The 19,256-nt window shown below is 41.7% G+C and overlaps 2 protein-coding genes across 2 annotated transcripts in view; both read right to left on the bottom strand.

Moving 5' to 3' along the window:
- Nucleotides 1–19,256, bottom strand: part of LOC139405168 (NLR family CARD domain-containing protein 3-like) — a 457,948-nt gene that overhangs the window by 350,208 nt on the left and 88,484 nt on the right. The window lies entirely within an intron of this gene.
- Nucleotides 4,397–19,252, bottom strand: LOC139405166 (NLR family CARD domain-containing protein 3-like). The gene is made up of 9 exons (XM_071147584.1): nucleotides 19,203–19,252; nucleotides 17,938–18,073; nucleotides 15,691–15,919; nucleotides 13,519–15,310; nucleotides 13,059–13,232; nucleotides 11,166–11,339; nucleotides 5,694–5,784; nucleotides 5,573–5,576; nucleotides 4,397–4,923 (listed from the first exon to the last, which is right to left on the bottom strand). The coding sequence occupies exons 1-9, from the start codon at nucleotides 19,250–19,252 to the stop codon at nucleotides 4,397–4,399; spliced, it is 3,177 nt and encodes a 1,058-aa protein (XP_071003685.1).

Here is a 19,256-nt window from a genome sequence, read left to right as displayed (position 1 = left end):
ATCACTTTTCAGAAATGTTGGTGAATTCGATTTTATTGCTTACAGAAATGATCAAATAAATAGTGTTTTTTCACTATCTAATCATGGATTGTTCAATGACAGACATGTATTTGTTTATATTCTATCCCTTGATGGTTTCATTTCAGAGAGTCAAATGTTTTTTGTTGCAAAAGGCTACATATCTGTCTCGCTCTCAAATGTGACCGACCGGCTCAATTTGGTAATTAACTTCTTCGATATAGGGGGCGCCCTTTTAATTTTTGGATAAAAAAACGTTCCCGTTTTAAACAAGATATTTTTTCACGAAAAGATGCTCGACTATGCATATAATTGACTGCTTTGGAAAGAAAACACTCTGACGTTTCCAAAACTGCAAAGATATTGTCTGTGAGTGCCATAGAACTAATGCTACAGGCGAAACCAAGATGAAATTTCATACAGGAAGTGCCCCAGATTTTGAATGCGCTGTGTTCCAATGTCTCCTTATATGGCTGTGAATGCGCCAGGAATGAGCCGACACTTTCTGTCGTTCCCCCAAGGTGTCTGTAGCATTGTGATGTATTTGTAGGCATATCATTGGAAGATTGACCATAAGTGACTACATTTACCAGGTGCCCGCTTGGTGTCCTCCGTCGAAATTATTGCGTAATCTCCAGCTGCGTGCATTTTTCCATTTGGTTCAGAGGAGAAACCAAACTGCCACGAATGATTTATCATCGAATAGATATGTGAAAAACACCTTGAGGATTGATTCTAAACAACGTTTGCCATGTTTCTGTCGATATTATGGAGTTAATTTGGAAAAAAAGTTTGGCGTTGTAATGACTGAATTTTCTGGTTTTTTTCTTAGCCAAACGTGATGAACAAAACAGAGCGATTTCTCCTACACAAATAATATTTTTGGAAAAACTGATCATTTGCTATCTAACTAAGAGTCTCGTCATTGAAAACATCCGAAGTTCTTCAAAGGTAAATGATTTTATTTGAATGCTTTTCTTGTTGTTGTGAAAATGTTGCCTGCTGAATGCTAGGCTTAATGCTATGCTAGGCTATCAATACTCTTACACAAATGCTTGTGTAGCTATGGTTGAAAAGCATATTTAGAAAATCTGAGATGACAGTGTTGTTAACAAAAGGCTAAGCTTGTGAGTGAATATATTTCTTTCATTTCATTTGAGATTTTAGTTAACGTTGTTAACGTTAACGTTAACGTTAACGTTGCGTTATGGTAATGAGCTTGAGGCTACGGGTTTGCTCTCTCTCTTTCCATATGTTCTGACTCTCTACCCTCCCTCTATTCTGACTCTCTACCCTCCCTCTCTCTCTCTCTCTCTCTCTCTTTCCATCTGATCTGACTTTCTACCATCCCTCTCTCTCTCTCCCTCTGTTCTGTCTCCCTCCCCTCCCTCTCTCTCTCTTTCCATATGTTCTGACTCTCTACCCTCCCTCTATTCTGACTCTCTACCCTCCCTCTCTCTCTCTCTCTCTCTCTCTTTCCATCTGATCTGACTTTCTACCCTCCCTCTCTCTCTCTTTCCATCTGTTCTGTCTCCCTCCCCTCCCTCTCTCTCTCTTTCCCTCTGTTCTGACTCTCTACCCTCCCTCTCTCTCTCTTTCCCTCTGTTCTGACTCTCTACTCTCCCTCTCCCTCTGTGAAATCTACGTTTTTTTTTAAATAAAAATGTTCACACATAAAGTGAACCGTTTTTGCTTTGTAATTCTGGGTTATTGTGTGTAGATTGATGAGGGGAAAAACACATTTAATACATTTTAGAATAAGGCTGTAACGTGACAAAATGTGGAAAAAGTCAAGGGGTCTGAATACTTTCTGAATGTTACTGTATATCAGTATATTAGACTCTCTCTCTCTCTCTCTCTCTCTCTCTCTGCAGTGATGTTGTTTTCATCACTTCTGGTTTAACACTGCCATCAAGTGGTGATTGTCCAAACTGCACCACTGTTAAGATGGTGAGAGCAGAGAGAGAGAGAGCAGAGAGCAAAGAGAGAGCAGAGAAAAGAGAGCAGCAGAGCAGAGAGCAGAGAACAGACAGAGAGCAGAGAAAAGAGAGAGCAGCATAGCAGAGAGCAGAGAGAGAGCAGAGAGCAGGCTGAGAGAGCAGAGAGTGAGATCAGAGAGTGAGAGAGAGAGCAGAGTGAGAGAGCAGAGAGAAGAGGGCAGAGAGAGCAGAGAGAGCGAGAAGAAAGAGGGAGAGAGCAGAGAACAGAGAGAGCAGAGGGAGAGAGAACTCTGTTGCTATAGTGACCCTGCATCACAACACTCTGTTGCTATAGTGAACCTGCATTACAACACTCTGTTGCTATAGTGACCCTGCATCACAACACTCTGTTGTACTAAATTGTTTAATTCTATTCCACATATTTAATTGTTTTGTATTTCATGTCATATTTGTTTCATGTTTCAACCAGTCGCAGGTTAACATCAACCTGACAGAGGAAACGTTAAATCAATAAACAAACTGTTTTCACAATTAACAGCCTTTTCTTGTTTCAAGTCTGTTTTATTATGAAAAGTACAATATATCCTTGTATACTTGTACAACTATGGAGCGTATGTCCAGATATAATTGTATATAATTCTATTATTATATTATTATTATTATATATATATTACAATTTGTTATTCAACATAAAATACATTCATGATGTAGGAGACCCAGACCTGTGGAGGTCAAGGTCACAATTATAGGAATTATGTCCTGTGTGTGTGTTTCCAGTGTGTGTGTGTGTCCAGTGTGTGTGTGTGTGATTGTGTTTGTCCAGTGTGTGTGTGTGTCCAGTGTGTGTTCACTGTGTTTGTTTGTCCAGTGTGTGTGTGTGTGTTCAGTGTGTGTGTGTGTCTAGCGTGTGTGTGTGTGTGTGTTTGTGAGTCCAGTGTGTGCGTTTGTCCAGTGTGTGTGTGTGTGTGTGTGTCCAGTGTGTGTCAACTGTGTGTGTGTGTGTGTGTCCAGTGTGTGTGTGTGTGTTCAGTGTGTGTGTGTGTGTGTGCAGTGTGTGTCTAGCGTGTGTGTGTCCAGCGTGTGTGTGTGTCCAATTGTGTGTGTGTGTGTGTGTGTGTGTGTGTGTGTGTGTGTGTGTGTTCAGTGTGTATATGTGTGATCAGTGTGTGTGTCCAATTGTGTGTGTGTGTGTGTCTAGCGTGTGTGTGTGTGTGTGTGTGTCCAGTGTGTGTCCACTGTGTTTGTGTGTGTGTTTGTCCAGTGTGTGTGTGTGTGTGTGTGTGTCTAGCGTGTGTGTGTCTGTGTCCAGTGTGTGTGTGTGTGTGTGTGTGTTCAGTGTGTGTTCAGTGTGTGTGTGTGTGCAGTGTGTGTCCAGTGTGTGTGTGTGTGTTCAGTGTGTGTGTGTCGAGTGTGTGTGTGTGTGTCTAGCGTGTGTGTGTTCAGTGTGTGTGTGTGTTTTTGTGAGTCCAGTGTGTGTGTGTGTACAATTGTGTGTGTGTGTGTGTGTGTTTGTCCAGTGTGTGTGTTTGTCCAGTGTGTGTGTTTGTCCAGTGTGTGTGTGTGTCCAGTGTGTGTGTGTCCGTCCAGTGTGTGTGTGTGTCCAGTGTGTGTGTGTGTGTGTGTGTGTCCAGTGTGTGTGTGTGTGTGTGTCCAGTGTGTGTGTGTGTGTGTCCAGTGTGTGTGTGTGTGTGTGTGTGTGTGTGTGTCGAGTGTGTGTGTGTGTGTGTGTGTGTGTCTAGTGTGTGTGTGTGTGTGTGTGTCCAGTGTGTGTGTGTGTGTGTGTGTGTCCAGTGTGTGTGTTCAGTGTGTGTGTGTGTGTGTGTGTGTGTATTTTTGTTTGTCCAGTGTGTGTGTGTGTCTCTGCCCAGTGTGTGTGTGTGTGTGTCTCTGCCCAGTGTGTGTGTGTGTGTGTGTCTCTGCCCAGTGTGTGTGTGTGTTTGTGTGTGTGTGTGTGTCTCTGCCCAGTGTGTGTGTGTGTGTGTGTGTGTGTGTGTGTGTCTCTGCCCAGTGTGTGTGTGTGTGTCTCTGTCTGTGTGTCTCTGCCCAGTGTGTGTGTGTGTGTGTGTGTATCTGCCCAGTGTGTGTGTGTGTGTGTGTGTCTCTGCCCAGTGTGTGTGTGTGTGTGTGTCTCTGCCCAGTGTGTGTGTGTGTCTCTGCACAGTGTGTGTGTGTGTGTCTCTGCCCAGTGTGTGTGTGTGTGTGTCTCTGCCCAGTGTGTGTGTGTGTGTGTGTCTCTGCCCAGTGTGTGTGTGTGTGTGTGTCTCTGCCCAGTGTGTGTGTGTGTGTGTGTCTCTGCCCAGTGTGTGCTTGTGTGTGTTTGTACAGTGTATTCCTGTGTCCAGTGTTGTATGTTTCCAGTTTTGTGTGTGTGTCCAGTGAATGTGTGTGTTCGTGTGTGTGTTTCCACTGTGTTTGTGTTGTGTGTGTGTGTCAGGTGATTATATCAGGGACACTGAGGAGTCAACACAAACATAAAACCCTGGATAGAGGGGCTCAGTGAATGTGGAGGTGAATGTGATCAGGTGGGTCAGTGTGTCAGAGGAGGCTCTATAGAAGGACAGAGTGCCGGCTGGCCAGTCCAGATACACTCCTACTCTGTGGGAGCTGGAGGAGGGGACGACTATGGTAGTGAGATTATTATTGTGACAGGCAGAGTAACTGTTGTCACAGCAGATCAAACTCCAGGACTTGTCATTGTATCCAAGACAACAGTCATCACCCCTTCCTCTCCTGTTGATTCCTTTATATGTCACTCCTATACCAGGCTCTCTCCCACTCCACTCTACCTCCCAGTAACAGCGCCCAGTCAGACCCTCTCTACACAGCACCTGTCTACAGCCCTCAAATCTCTCTGGGTGATCAGGATACGGCTGCTCCTCTCTCCTCCATGTCATCTTTCTGTTCCCCTCAGACAGAGAGAGGAGTCTGTTTACTGTGTTTGGGTCCAGTGTCAGATCACAGACATCTGATGGATGAAACCAGACACAATATTAGAAATCATCATCATTCACATTAGAATGTTAACTCACTTTTCACTAATTCATTTAATGTAGATGTTTCTAGGTATCAAAAGGAGAAGTTAAGGTAACTTGAGACTTGTTGAATGATCATATGTTATACTGTATGGTAATATAAAACACACTTATTCCCATTAATTACACACACACACACACACACACACACACACACACACACACACACACACACACACACACACACACACACACACACACACACACACACCCACTGTCAAAGCAACTCTTTGTAAACTTTGGTGTCCCTGATTTCTGCTTCTGTAGAACTACAGCTGATATTTAATATGACCAAGTCAGTAATGATGGTGGTCTTTGACTTTGACTTAACTTGAATTAAGACTTATTCTTAGTCATATTCTTCACATCAGTCAACACTCACATTTTCTAAGCCCAGGTTTCATTCTGTTCTCTCCACCATGTTCCACACTGTAGCAGTAAGCAGAAGAACAGACAGTCATTGAGGGATACACCTGAACTCACACACACACACACACACACACACACACACACACAGTCAGCATATAACTTTGTCCAAGTGGTGGTCAGAATGTTTTTCTTAACTAGCCTGATAAGTCCAACATGTCTGATATGAACATTGACATAAACCCTCTACATACTTGAGTTTCTTCAGTCTGCAGTGTGGATCCTCCAGTCCAGCAGAGAGCAGTCTGACTCCTGAGTCTCCTGGGTGATTGTAGCTCAGGTCCAGCTCTCTAAGGTGTGAGGGGTTTGACCTCAGAGCTGAGACCAGAGAAGCACAGCCTTCCTCTGTGACTAGACAGCCTGACAGCCTGCAAAGAGTCAAATCATATTAAAATCACACTGATATTCTTTGGTGGTGAAAATAGTGGCAGTATATTTTTTCAACATATTCAGATATATCAGTGTCCTGAAACCTTCCATATCTATTCATAAAATAGTGTATCATTATTAAAAATGACAAATTATCAAAGTATTGCTTGTAGAGAGAAACATGTATAGTACAAATATTATAGTAGACTGACCAGACCAGTTTAAAAAGCAGTATCAGTCAGAAGACAGACAGTGAGGAATCAGATTTAGATTGTATTGAGTATACAGTCCACACCATATCTATTTAGACAGTGAGGTATCAGATTTAGATTGTATTGAGTATACAGTCCACACCATATCTATTTAGACAGTGAAGATAAAATTTCAAATGTTTCATATGAGGTGACAGTATATAATATAATAACAGAGGCTACAACAAAACATGCTAACCTCTCACCATTACCAATAACAGAGGCTACAACAAAACATACTAACCTCTCACCATCACCAATAACATCACCAATAACAGACTACAACAAAACATGCTAACCTCTCACCATTATCAATAACAGAGGCTTTAACAAAACATACTAACCTCTCACCTCTCACCATTACCAATAACAGAGGCTACAACAAAACATGCTAACCTCTCACCATTACCAATAACAGAGGCTACAACAAAACATACTAACCTCTCACCATCACCAATAACATCACCAATAACAGACTACAACAAAACATGCTAACCTCTCACCATTATCAATAACAGAGGCTACAACAAAACATACTAACCTCTCACCTCTCACCATTACCAATAACAGAGGCTACAACAAAACATACTAACCTCTCACCTCTCACCATTACCAATAACAGAGGCTACAACAAAACATACTAACCTCTCACCATTACCAATAACAGAGGCTACAACAAAACATGCTAACCTCTCACCATTACCAATAACAGAGGCTACAACAAAACATGCTAACCTCTCACCATTTCCAATAACAGAGGCTACAACAAAACATGCTAACCTCTCACCATTACCAATAACAGAGACTACAACAAAACATGCTAACCTCTCACCATTACCAATAACAGAGACTCCAACAAAACATGCTAACCTCTCACCATTACCATTAACAGAGACTACAACAAAACATGCTAACCTCTCACCATTACCAATAACAGAGGCTACAACAAAACATGCTAACCTCTCACCATTACCAATAACAGAGACTACAACAAAACATGCTAACCTCTCACCTTTACCAATAACAGAGGCTACAACAAAACATGCTAACCTCTCACCATTACCAATAACAGAGACTACAACAAAACATGTTAACCTCTCACCTTTACCAATAACAGAGGCTACAACAAAACATGCTAACCTCTCACCATTACCAATAACAGAGACTACAACAAAACATGCTAACCTCTCACCATTACCAATAACAGAGGCTACAACAAAACATGCTAACCTCTCACCATAACCAATAACAGAGGATACAACAAAACATGCTAACCTCTCACCATTACCAATAACAGAGGCTACAACAAAACATACTAACCTCTCACCATTACCAATAACAGAGACTACAACAAAACATGCTAACCTCTCACCATTACCAATAACAGAGGTTACAACAAAACATGCTAACCTCTCACCATTACCAATAACAGAGGCTACAACAAAACATACTAACCTCTCACCATTACCAATAACAGAGACTACAACAAAACATGCTAACCTCTCACCATTACCAATAACAGAGGGTACAACAAAACATGCTAACCTCTCACCTTTAACCTCAAATAAAAGGTGACATTCTGTCCTGTCACCTAATATGAAACATTCTATCTCAAATCCAAAATGCTGGAGAATAGCACCAGATGGAGCAATTTTTACTAATGACATGCCACTGGCTTTGAGTAAGGCCAGAGTGTCTATGTATGTGGATGACTCAACACTATACACGTCAGCTACTACAGCGACTGAAATGACATGCAACACTCAACAACGAGCTGCAGATAGTTTCAGAGTGGGTGGCAAGGAATAAGATAGCCCTAAATATTTCTAAATCTGAAAGCATTGTATTTGGGACAAATCACTCACTAAAACCTAAACCTCAACTAAAACTTTTAATAAATAATGAGGAAATTGAGGAAGTTGAGATTACTGAACTCCTTGGAGTAACACTTGTAAACTGTCATGGTCAAAACATATTGATGCAGTAGTAGCTAAGATGGGGAGAAGTCTGTCCATAATAAAGAGATGCTCTTCCTTCTTAACAACATTATCTACAAGGCAGGTCCTACAGGCCCTAGTTTCTACCTTCTTAACAACACAATCAACAAGGCAGGTCCTACAGGCCCTAGTTTCTACCTTCTTAACAACTCTATCAACAAGGCAGGTCCTACAGGCCCTAGTTTCTACCTTCTTAACAACACTATCAACAAGGCAGGTCCTACAGGCCCTAGTTTCTACCTTCTTAACAACACTATCAACGAGGCAGATCCTACAGGCCCTAGTTTCTACCTTCTTAACAACACTATCAACAAGGCAGGTCCTACAGGCCCTAGTTTCTACCTTCTAGACAGCACTATCAACAAGGCAGGTCCTACAGGCCCTAGTTTCTACCTTCTAGACAGCACTATCAACAAGAAAGGTCCTACAGGCCCTAGTTTCTACCTTCTTAACAACACTATCAACAAGGCAGGTCCTACAGGCCCTAGTTTCTACCTTCTAGACTGCACTATCAACAAGAAAGGTCCTACAGGCCCTAGTTTCTACCTTCTTAACAACACTATCAACAAGGCAGGTCCTAAAGGCCCTAGTTTCTCCCTTCTAGACAGCACTATCAACAAGGCAGGTCCTACAGGCTCTAGTTTCTACCTTCTAGACAGCACTATCAACAAGAAAGGTCCTACAGGCCCTAGTTTCTACCTTCTTAACAACACTATCAACGAGGCAGGTCCTACAGGCCCTAGTTTCTACCTTCTTAACAGCACTATCAACAAGAAAGGCCCTAGTTTCTACCTTCTTAACAACACAATCAACAAGGCAGGTCCTACAGGCTCTAGTTTCTATCTTCTTAACAAGACTATCAACAAGGCAGGTCCTACAGGCCCTAGTTTCTACCTTCTTAACAACACAATCAACAAGGCAGGTCCTACAGGCCCTAGTTTCTACCTTCTTAACAACACTATCAACAAGGCAGGTCCTACAGGCCCTAGTTTCTACCTTCTTAACAACACTATCAACAAGGCAGGTCCTACAGGCCCTAGTTTCTACCTTCTTAACAACACTATCAACAAGGCAGGTCCTACAGGCCCTAGTTTCTACCTTCTTAACAACACTATCAACGAGGCAGGTCCTACAGGCCCTAGTTTCTACCTTCTTAACAGCACTATCAACAAGAAAGGCCCTAGTTTCTACCTTCTTAACAACACAATCAACAAGGCAGGTCCTACAGGCCCTAGATTCTACCTTCTTAACAACACTATCAACAAGGCAGATTCTACAGGCCCTAGTTTCTACCTTCTTAACAAAACTATCAACGAGGCAGATCCTACAGGCCCTAGTTTCTACCTTCTTAACAACACTATCAACGAGGCAGATCCTATAGGCCCTAGTTTCTACCTTCTTAACAACACTATCAACAAGGCAGGTCCTACAGGCGCTAGTTTCTACCTTCTAGACAGCCCTATCAACAAGGCAGGTCCTACAGGCCCTAGTTTCTACCTTCTTAACAGCATTATCTACAAGGCAGGTCCTACAGGCTCTAGTTTCTACCTTCTTAACAGCACTATCAACAAGAAAGGTCCTACAGGCCCTAGTTTCTACCTTCTTAACAACACTATCAACGAGGCAGATCCTACAGGCCCTAGTTTCTACCTTCTTAACAACACTATCAACAAGGCAGGTCCTACAGGCCCAAGTTTTGTCCTGAACTGTTTAGTCTTGTGGTCAGGTGCAACAAAAAAGGACTTAGGAAAATTGCAATTGTCTCAGAAAAGGGCAGCACGGCTGGTTCAGAACAGGGCAGCACGGCTGGTTCAGAACAGGGCAGCACGGCTGGTTCAGAACAGGGCAGCACGGCTGGCCCTTGGATGTACACAGAGAGCTAATGTTAATAATATGCCAGTCAATCTCTCCTGGCTGATAGTGGAGGAGAGATTGACTTCATCACTACTTGTATTTATGAGTGATATTGACATGTTGAAAGCACTGAGCTGTGTGCTAGTAGTTTAAACCGACAGCTCGGTGCTTTCAACACCCATGCATACCCAACAAGACATGTCACCAGAGATCTCTTCACAGTTCCCAAGTCCAGAACAGACTATGGGAGGCACACAGAACTACATAGAGCCATGACTACATGGAACTCTATTCCACAGTACTACATAGAGCCATGACTACATGGAACTCTATTCCACAGTACTACATAGAGCCATGACTACATGGAACTCTATTCCACAGTACTACATAGAGCCATGACTACATGGAACTCTATTCCACAGTACTACATACAGCCATGACTACATGGAACTCTATTCCACAGTACTACATAGAGCCATGACTACATGGAACTCTATTCCACAGTACTACATAGAGCCATGACAACATGGAACTCTATTCCACAGAACTACATAGAGCCATGACTACATGGAACTCTATTCCACAGTACTACATAGAGCCATGACTACATGGAACTCTATTCCACAGTACTACATAGAGCCATGACTACATGGAACTCTATTCCACAGAACTACATAGAGCCATGACTACATGGAACTCTATTCCACAGAACTACATAGAGCCATGACTACATGGAACTCTATTCCACAGAACTACATAGAGCCATGACTACATGGAACTCTATTCCACAGAACTACATAGAGCCATGACTACATGGAACTCTATTCCACAGTTCTACATAGAGCCATGACTACATGGAACTCTATTCCACAGTACTACATAGAACCTTGACTACATGGAACTCTATTCCACAGAACTACATAGAGCCATGACTACATGGAACTCTATTCCACAGTACTACATAGAACCATGACTACATGGAACTCTATTCCACAGAACTACATAGAGCCATGACTACATGGAACTCTATTCCACATCAAATAACTGACGAGGTAAAATTAGATTTAAAAAACAAATTAAAACACCTTACGGAACAGCGGGGACTGTGAAGCAACACAAACATTGGCACACACACACACACACACACACACACACACACACACACACACACACACACACACACACACACACACACACACACACACACAGCTAACGGGGATCCATAATAAATCCAAATCCAAATACCAATACTTGTTGACCAGCTACAGGAATACTGACCTCAGAGTCTCCAGTTTACAGTGGGGATTCCCCAGTACAGCAGAGAGCAGCTTCACTCCTGAATCCTTCAGGTCATTGTTACTCAGATCCAGCTCTCTCAGGTGTGAGGGGTTTGACTCCAGAGCTGAGACCAGAGAAGCACAGCCTTCCTTTGTGACTAGACAGCCTGACAGCCTGCAAAGAGTCAAATCATATTAATATAACACTGCTATTCTTTGGTGTTGAAAATAGTGGCAGTTTTTTTATTTTCAACATATTCAGATATATCAGTGTCCTGAAACCTGCCATTTCTATTCATCAATTAATGGTTTTGAAATCAAATGTTTCATAGTTTGTTTTGGATGTATATTGGGTTATTATTGTTTTGTCAATTATTACTGAATAGTGGATGATGACTGGAGAAATGTTATTTATAAGTGAGTAGACAACATGTCTCTAAACACGACAAAATTAATCCTGAGGATGCCATGATTAAAAAAGATCTTGAATGCATCATGATAATAATGAGTTAGAATGTTACAGAGGCTACAACAAAGCATGCTAACCTCTCACCATTACCAATAACAGAGGCTACAACAAAAATGCTAACCTCTCACCATTACCAATAACAGAGGCTACAACAAAACATGCTAACCTCTCACCATTACAAATAACAGAGGCTACAACAAAACATGCTAACCTCTCACCATTACCAATAACAGAGGCTACAACAAAACATACTATCCTCTCACCATTACCAATAACAGAGGCTACAACAAAACATGCTAACCTCTCACCATTACCAATAACAGAGGCTACAACAAAACATGCTAACCTCTCACCATTACCAATAACAGAGACTACAACAAAACATGCTAACCTCTCACCATTACCAATAACAGAGACTACAACAAAACATGCTAACCTCTCACCATTACCAATAACAGAGGCTACAACAAAACATGCTAACCTCTCACCATTACCAATAACAGAGACTACAACAAAACATGCTAACCTCTCACCATTACCAATAACAGAGACTACAACAAAACATGCTAACCTCTCACCATTACCAATAACATAGGCTACAACAAAACATGCTAACCTCTCACCATTACCAATAACAGAGGCTACAACAAAACATGCTAACCTCTCACCATTACCAATAACAGATGATACAACAAAACATGCTAACCTCTCACCATTACCAATAACAGAGGCTACAACAAAACATACTAACCTCTCACCATTACCAATAACAGAGACTACAACAAAACATACTAACCTCTCACCATTACCAATAACAGAGTCATTACCAACAGAGGGGGTGTGATATTTGTGCCTCTGTCACTTTCTCGATTAATTCATGATTATTCATCATCATAGTAGCATCCACATGAATGTAGAAGTGTTCAGAAACATCTTCTATTCTTACTGACAATACAAGTGAAGTGACTCCAAAATGACAGGACATTATTCACCATTCAGTTTCTATTGGGAAAAACATCCAAAACACAACCAAGACAAACTGCAAATTAATTCAACAAGTTAGTAGAATCACAAGCTTGATGTAATCACTGCAGGCAAGGAATATGGGACCAAATACTAAACTTATGACTAAAATAATTTATCCAAAATATGACTTTTTCAAATGGGAGAACAAGATACATAAATTGTTTTCATTTATAAACTGCAAAATATATATGTATGAAAATACCTTTAATTAAAAGGTGACATTCTGTACTGTCTCCTAATATGAAACATTCTACCTCAAATCCAAAATGCTGGAGCACCACATTTAAAACTGTAAGCTTCACTGTCCAAACACATATGGTGTGGACTATGTGTGTCTGGTAAACACATGTGGATCTGGTGAACGGTTATCACTTGTTGACCAAATACAGGAATACTGACCTCAGAGTCTCCAGTTTACAGTGGGGATTCCCCAGTACAGCAGAGAGCAGCTTCACTCCTGAATCCTTCAGGTCATTGTTACTCAGATCCAGCTCTCTCAGGTGTGAGGGGTTTGACTCCAGAGCTGAGACCAGAGAAGCACAGCCTTTCTCTGTGACTCCACAGCCTGACAGCCTGACAAAGAGATCATCATGACTTCACAAACACACTGTCAATTTAACACCAGTAGTGTAGAAGGACAATGGCAGATGCATTTGGTTTATTCTCTCAAACAACATATAGATTCATCTTCCATCTCCTAGAATTGTATGGTCATATTGTTATACTAATGTGAAAATCAATGAATTTATTCAGTATGTTTTTCAAAATAATATTATGTACATATTATAATAAATATTTTTCTCTAAACTGAATATTGCTTCCTGATGATTAGTTCTTAAATGTCATTTTATTTACTCACAGAGCAGCTCTGGAGGCTTTGACCACTGGCAGCAGCCTCAGAAGACCTTCCTCTGATCTGGAATATTTCTTCAGGTCAAACACATCCAGCTCCTTTTCTGAAGTCAGCAACACAAAGACCAGAGCTGACCACTGTGCAGGTGACAGGTTGGGTTTTGAGAGACTTCCTGAGCTCAGGTATCTTTGGATCTCCTCCACTAGAGAATGGTCATTCAGTTCATTCAGACAGTGGAACAGATTGATGCTCCTCTCTGGAGAGAGATCCTCCCCAATCTTCTCCTTGATGTACTTGACTGTTTCTTCATGGCTCTGTGAGCTGCTTCTTGTCTTTGTCAGTAGACCTCGTAAGTGCTTCTGATTGGACTCCAGTGAGAGGCCCAGAAGGAAGCGGAGGAAAAGGTCCAGGTTTCCCGTCTCACTTTGTAAGGCTTTATCCACAGCACTCCTGTAGAAAGTAACTTTAGGCTTCTCTCTGAACAGCGAAGAAAAGATACTGGACTTTGATTGAGGTTCGTCCATTAGATTCTCATTGTTGTTGATGAATGAGAGGAACACATATACAGCAGCCAGAAACTCCTGAATGCTCAGATGTACGAAGCAGTACACCTTGTCCTGGTACAGCACACATTCCTGTTTAAAGAGCTGTGTGCACAATCCTGAGTACACTGAGGCTTCATTGACATCAATGCCAGCCTCTTTCAGGTCTTCTTCATAGAAAATCAGATTGCCATTCACAAGCTGTTGAAAAGCCAGTTTTCCCAGTGACAGAATGCTCTCTTTATTCCAGTGTGGACCTGTCTCTTCTTTCCCAAGATACTTTTCATTCTTCTGTTTGGTATGAAACTCCACAAGGTGTGTGTACATCTCAGTCAGAGTCTTGGGCATCTCTTCTCTCTTATGTTTCAGCATGTGTTCAAGGACTGTTGCAGAAATCCAACAGAAGACTGGAATGTGGCACATGATGTGGAGGCTCCTTGATGTCTTTATGTGTGAGATGATTCTGCTGGCCAGGTCCTCATCACTGAATCTCTTCCTGAAGTACTCCTCCTTCTGTGGGTCACTGAACCCTCGTACCTCGGTCACCTGGTCAACACACCCTGAAGGGATTTTATTGGCTGCTGCTGGTCGGGTAGTTATCCAGAGGAGAGCAGAGGGAAGCAGATTTCCCTTGATGAGATTTGTCAGCAGAACATCCACTGAGGTTGACTCTGTGACGTCCCAACAGATCTTGTTCTTCTGGAAGTCTAGGGGCAGTCGGCACTCATCCAGACCATCAAAGATGAACAGAACTTTGTACTTGTTGTAGATGGAGATTCTTGATTGTTTTGTTTCCACTGAGAAGTGATTGAGAAGTTCAATGAAAGTGTGTTTGTCCGCTTTCATCAAATTCAGCTCCCGAAAAGGGAATGAAAATACAAATTGGACATCCTGATTTGCTTTTCCTTCAGCCCAGTCCAGAATGAACTTCTGCACAGAGACTGTTTTTCCAATGCCAGCGACTCCCTTTGTCAGCACAGTTCTGATAAGTTTGTCTTGTCCAGTTAAGGGTTTGAAGATGTCGTTACATTTGATTGCAGTCTCTGGTCTTGCTTGTTTCCAGGTTGTTGTCTCAATCTGTCTCAGCTCATGTTCATTATTGACCTCTCCTGTTCCACCCTCTGTGATGTAGAGCTCTGTGTAGATCTTATTGAGAAGTGTTGGGTTTCCTTGTTTAGCGATCCCCTCAAATACACATTGAAACTTCTTCTTTAGATTAGATTTGAGTTCACGTTGGCAAATCACAGCAATCTCATCTGAATCTAGAAATAACACAGAGGATATTAATATTACGTCTGTTTTAATGCCTACAGTATTGAAGGACTGTTATAAAGTTGTAAATTATAATAATTTGTTCTCGTAACTGACTGTATAAATCTGTAAAAGTTTTTATTATGCGTTACAGACTGGTGTGACTGATTATATTATTATTGGTTTTATTGATGGTATTATTAATGTTCTCTCTTTCTCTAAATTAATCACCACAACACATCCCTGCTGCTACTTGATGAGGTCACTAGGTGTTGTGTTAAGGCTGCTACAATATCATTAAGTTACACAGCTACTTTAGCTGTACTTTAGCTACAGCTTTTAAATGTTATAAAACAGCATTCAACATGAGGCAGACAGATCTTACATTTCTCCAGTGTGTCAGCAAGCTCCTTCTGGTTCATTTTCCTCAGGATGTGCAGTGTGATCTTCAGAGCCCCCTCTCTGGCACTGCTCTCCTGCTTCTCATCTTCAGGGTCCACCACTTCCTTATCCTGCTTCTGACTCTCAAAGCCTTCTGGGAGTTCTGGACTAAGAATGCTCTTGAACATCTTCAGCTCGTTCTTCACAAATGTCATAATTTTCTCTTCAAGCAACTGAAATAAATTAAGTAAATAAGTTAAGCAAGAGAAGAAATGCTTTTCTCATTAACACATTAATGAATGATTGACAGATCAACTTTACTTGAGGTAAACAAAAACAGATGTACATAACAGGACCACATACACTGAATATGGAGGCCAGGTCTGTTTGATGACTCTGGGAAGACTGACCACTGAGAATCTCTGACTCTGATCTCTCCTGTTGGTTTCTGTGGACAAAACATGAGATTACATCTCCTCATCCAGGGAGTACACACACACACACACACACACACACACACACACACACACACACACACACACACACACACACACACACACACACACACACACACACACACGGAGGGAATGTTGTGTTTGTTTAATATTGTTTTAGGACTATGAAAATTTACAAAATGATTAGCCTATGAATTATGAAAACAACAACAATAAATGGGAAAATGGGAGAAAATGGGAGAGGAGAAATGACTAGAGACAGTGTTGTTAAACTCACTGACCAGGACCCATGAGTTCTTCTTACCTTTGTTCAGTAGAAAAGTCTCCCTCTCTAAAGTGTATAGGTTGACTCATAGACCAGTCACTCTTCATGGACACACAGCTGGGAACAGGGGAGGCTGGTCTCTCCTGCTTGATTGGTCTTCAACACAACAGAGACAAACATTACATCTCTCATCTACTCTGAGCTCAGATGGGGAAACATGAGAAAAGAAAAAAAAGCCATATATCCATTTTTAGAAATGTTCGTAAATTAGCTCTTATTGTTTAAAGAAGTTATGTTTATGTTATGTTTTTTTGCTAAATGAGGAGATGGCACGTGGGTACCTGCTTCTATAAACCAATGAGGAGATGCCACGTGGGTACCTGCTTCTATAAACCAATGAGGAGATGCCACGTGGGTACCTGCTTCTATAAACCAATGAGGAGATGCCACGTGGGTACCTGCTTCTATAAACCAATGAGGAGATGCCACGTGGGTACCTGCTTCTATAAACCAATGAGGAGATGCCACGTGGGTACCTGCGTCTATAAACCAATGAAAAGATGCAGCGCGAACTGCGTCACAAATAGAACTGACTTCTAGACGCTCGTTGGCGCGCGAGCAGTGTGTCATTTTTAATAACGAAATTCAATTTGCGACGCGAGCGTTGTAGTCAGTCTGTCAGCCCCGCTAAAAGGCTGGTGTCATTACTCTGCCGTCTCCGGGGGCATGTTGAGGTAAATTTACTAACCGAGAGGGTTGAATTATGTCATTTATTGGAGGGCTGGAAGACGCACTCTCGAGGTTGTTTACTCACAATATCAGATATTAAGATGATTTTTATAATGAATGTATACTGAGGTTGAGGTTCTGACTAGTGATTATTTACCCGGTGTTCAATACCTACGTAATAATATACAATAAAATAATATTCAAAAGTTTGGTCCTTGGACACAGAGGGTTTAAACACTAAAGTTACCGTCCATCTAGTGAAGAGAGGAGAACCGGACAGAGGTAGCCAGCATCCGTCAACGAGAGAGGGAGAAGCCTCACCGGGATTTAACAGGTGGAAGAAACAACCGGGGAGCTCCATCGGTCCACAAGAAATGCAGACAGCCGGTGATGATGTAGTGGTAGCTATGGTAACTAGGATGCTGCTGGTAGAGTAGCTAGCTAGATTACCGAGCTGTACCGACTAGCTAGGATAACTAGGATGCTGCTGGTAGAGTAGCTAGCTAGATTACCGAGCTGTACCGACTAGCTAGGATAACTAGGATGCTGCTGGTAGAGTAGCTAGCTAGATTACCGAGCTGTACCGACTAGCTATGATAACTAGGATGCTGCTGGTAGAGTAGCTAGCTAGCTTACCGAGCTGTACAGACTAGCTAGGATAACTAGGATGCTGCTGGTAGAGTGGCTAGCTAGCTTACTGTACCGACTGGCTAGCAGGTCGTTCGTCTGTCTTTCGTCTCGATGATGATGAATCCAGTGAACCACAAAATAAAAAAAGAATAGAGAGTGAAAAGGATCGGACAGTTATGTACGGGGACGAGGACAGTTCTGTACGGGGACGCGGACTGTTCTGTACGGGGACGCGGACTGTTCTGTACGGGGACGCGGACTGTTCTGTACGGGGACGCGGACAGTTCTGTACGGAGACGCGGACTGTTCTGTACGGGGACGCGGACAGTTCCAGAACACAGACATGATCAGTGAAACACAATCAACTAAACCCAGTCTTTACAGTGGGTTACATTAGTAATATTCATTTTTTATTATTATGTAAAACAAACATTCTGTTTTTTTTTATAACAATATGTTGAGATCAGGGACCACATCCACAAAGCGTCTCAGAGTAGAAAATTGGTTGTATAAGTGCTGAGAATAAAGACAATTTACACTTATGGGTATAAATTAAAGCTATGCATGAAGTCTCTAGTCCCACCTAGTCAGCAGATATTTAGGACACCTGGTGAACTGTCCTAAGTATTTAAGAGTTAACAGCAGGTATCCTAAGTAGTTAAGAGTTAACAGCAGGTGTCCTAAGTAGTTAAGAGTTAACAGCAGGTGTCTTGATATTACTATAAAATAATGCAGAGTCAGTGGTTCCTGAGCCACATGTAATTGCTTTGTAGTAGTTTATAATAATGTTTGTATATTTCTATATGATCAATCCATTAATAATATAGACCTACATGCAACAGTATGTCTTGTGCTTTTGGTAAGTGATACCATTTTGTCTTAATTTTGGCAGATTAACTCATGCTTATTTCTGAAGATTAACTCAGGTTTTTGCCCAAAGGCCAAGGAGTTGGAGCTGTGGCAGGAATTGGACTTGTGGTTGAAAGGTGGCTGGTTCGAATCCCAGGCCGGGTGCTGGAAAATACAGGCGGACTTGATCTGACCACTGGAGGACTGCTGGGTTCACATCCTCAACACATGCTCAACACACAACAACCTTTTGTTGATCAGAACTCTAGAGGTTCTTCTTCACTGAACCCAAATATATATATAATGTTTTAGTGGTTCCATATATTAATGAAGTGATAGAAGCCTTTTTGGTTCTAGAAGGAACCTTATTTTCTGAGAGTCTAGAAGGAACCTTATTTTCTGAGAGTGTAAAATAAACACGTTTTTCTTTTGATTATTTAATTCTCTACATCGTGTTATTTCAAGTTCTCCCTTTGGAGGTAGCCATAAGCAACCATTTCTGATTAAAAAAACTAATGTGAACATTTTTGGAAATAGCATTTTTTGAAAGAAACTCAAAATAATTCCTAAACACAACTGTCATCTCACCTCTTAGCTTTGGTGTCAGGTCCTCCCTCTCTCTCCCCAGAGAGTCTCATTTTT

Source organism: Oncorhynchus clarkii, unplaced genomic scaffold (assembly GCF_045791955.1).
Source record: "Oncorhynchus clarkii lewisi isolate Uvic-CL-2024 unplaced genomic scaffold, UVic_Ocla_1.0 unplaced_contig_8549_pilon_pilon, whole genome shotgun sequence".
NCBI classification, from domain to species: Eukaryota; Metazoa; Chordata; class Actinopteri; order Salmoniformes; family Salmonidae; genus Oncorhynchus; species Oncorhynchus clarkii.
This window is presented reverse-complemented; position numbering and strand designations above follow the sequence as displayed.

What these genes read in the sequence shown, in the direction of transcription:
- LOC139405166 (XM_071147584.1), bottom strand. Translation starts at nt 19,252, where the DNA reads ATGAGACTCTCTGGGGAGAGAGAGGGAGGACCTGACACCAAAGCTAAG. An exon ending in CCTGACACCAAAGCTAAGAG is followed by an intron (nt 18,074 to 19,202) that starts GTGAGATGACAG and finishes GTCCCCGTACAG; the next exon opens with AACAGTCCGCGTCTCCGTAC. An exon ending in TGTAAACTGGAGACTCTGAG is followed by an intron (nt 5,785 to 11,165) that starts GTCAGTATTCCT and finishes GACTCTTTGCAG; the next exon opens with GCTGTCAGGCTGTCTAGTCA.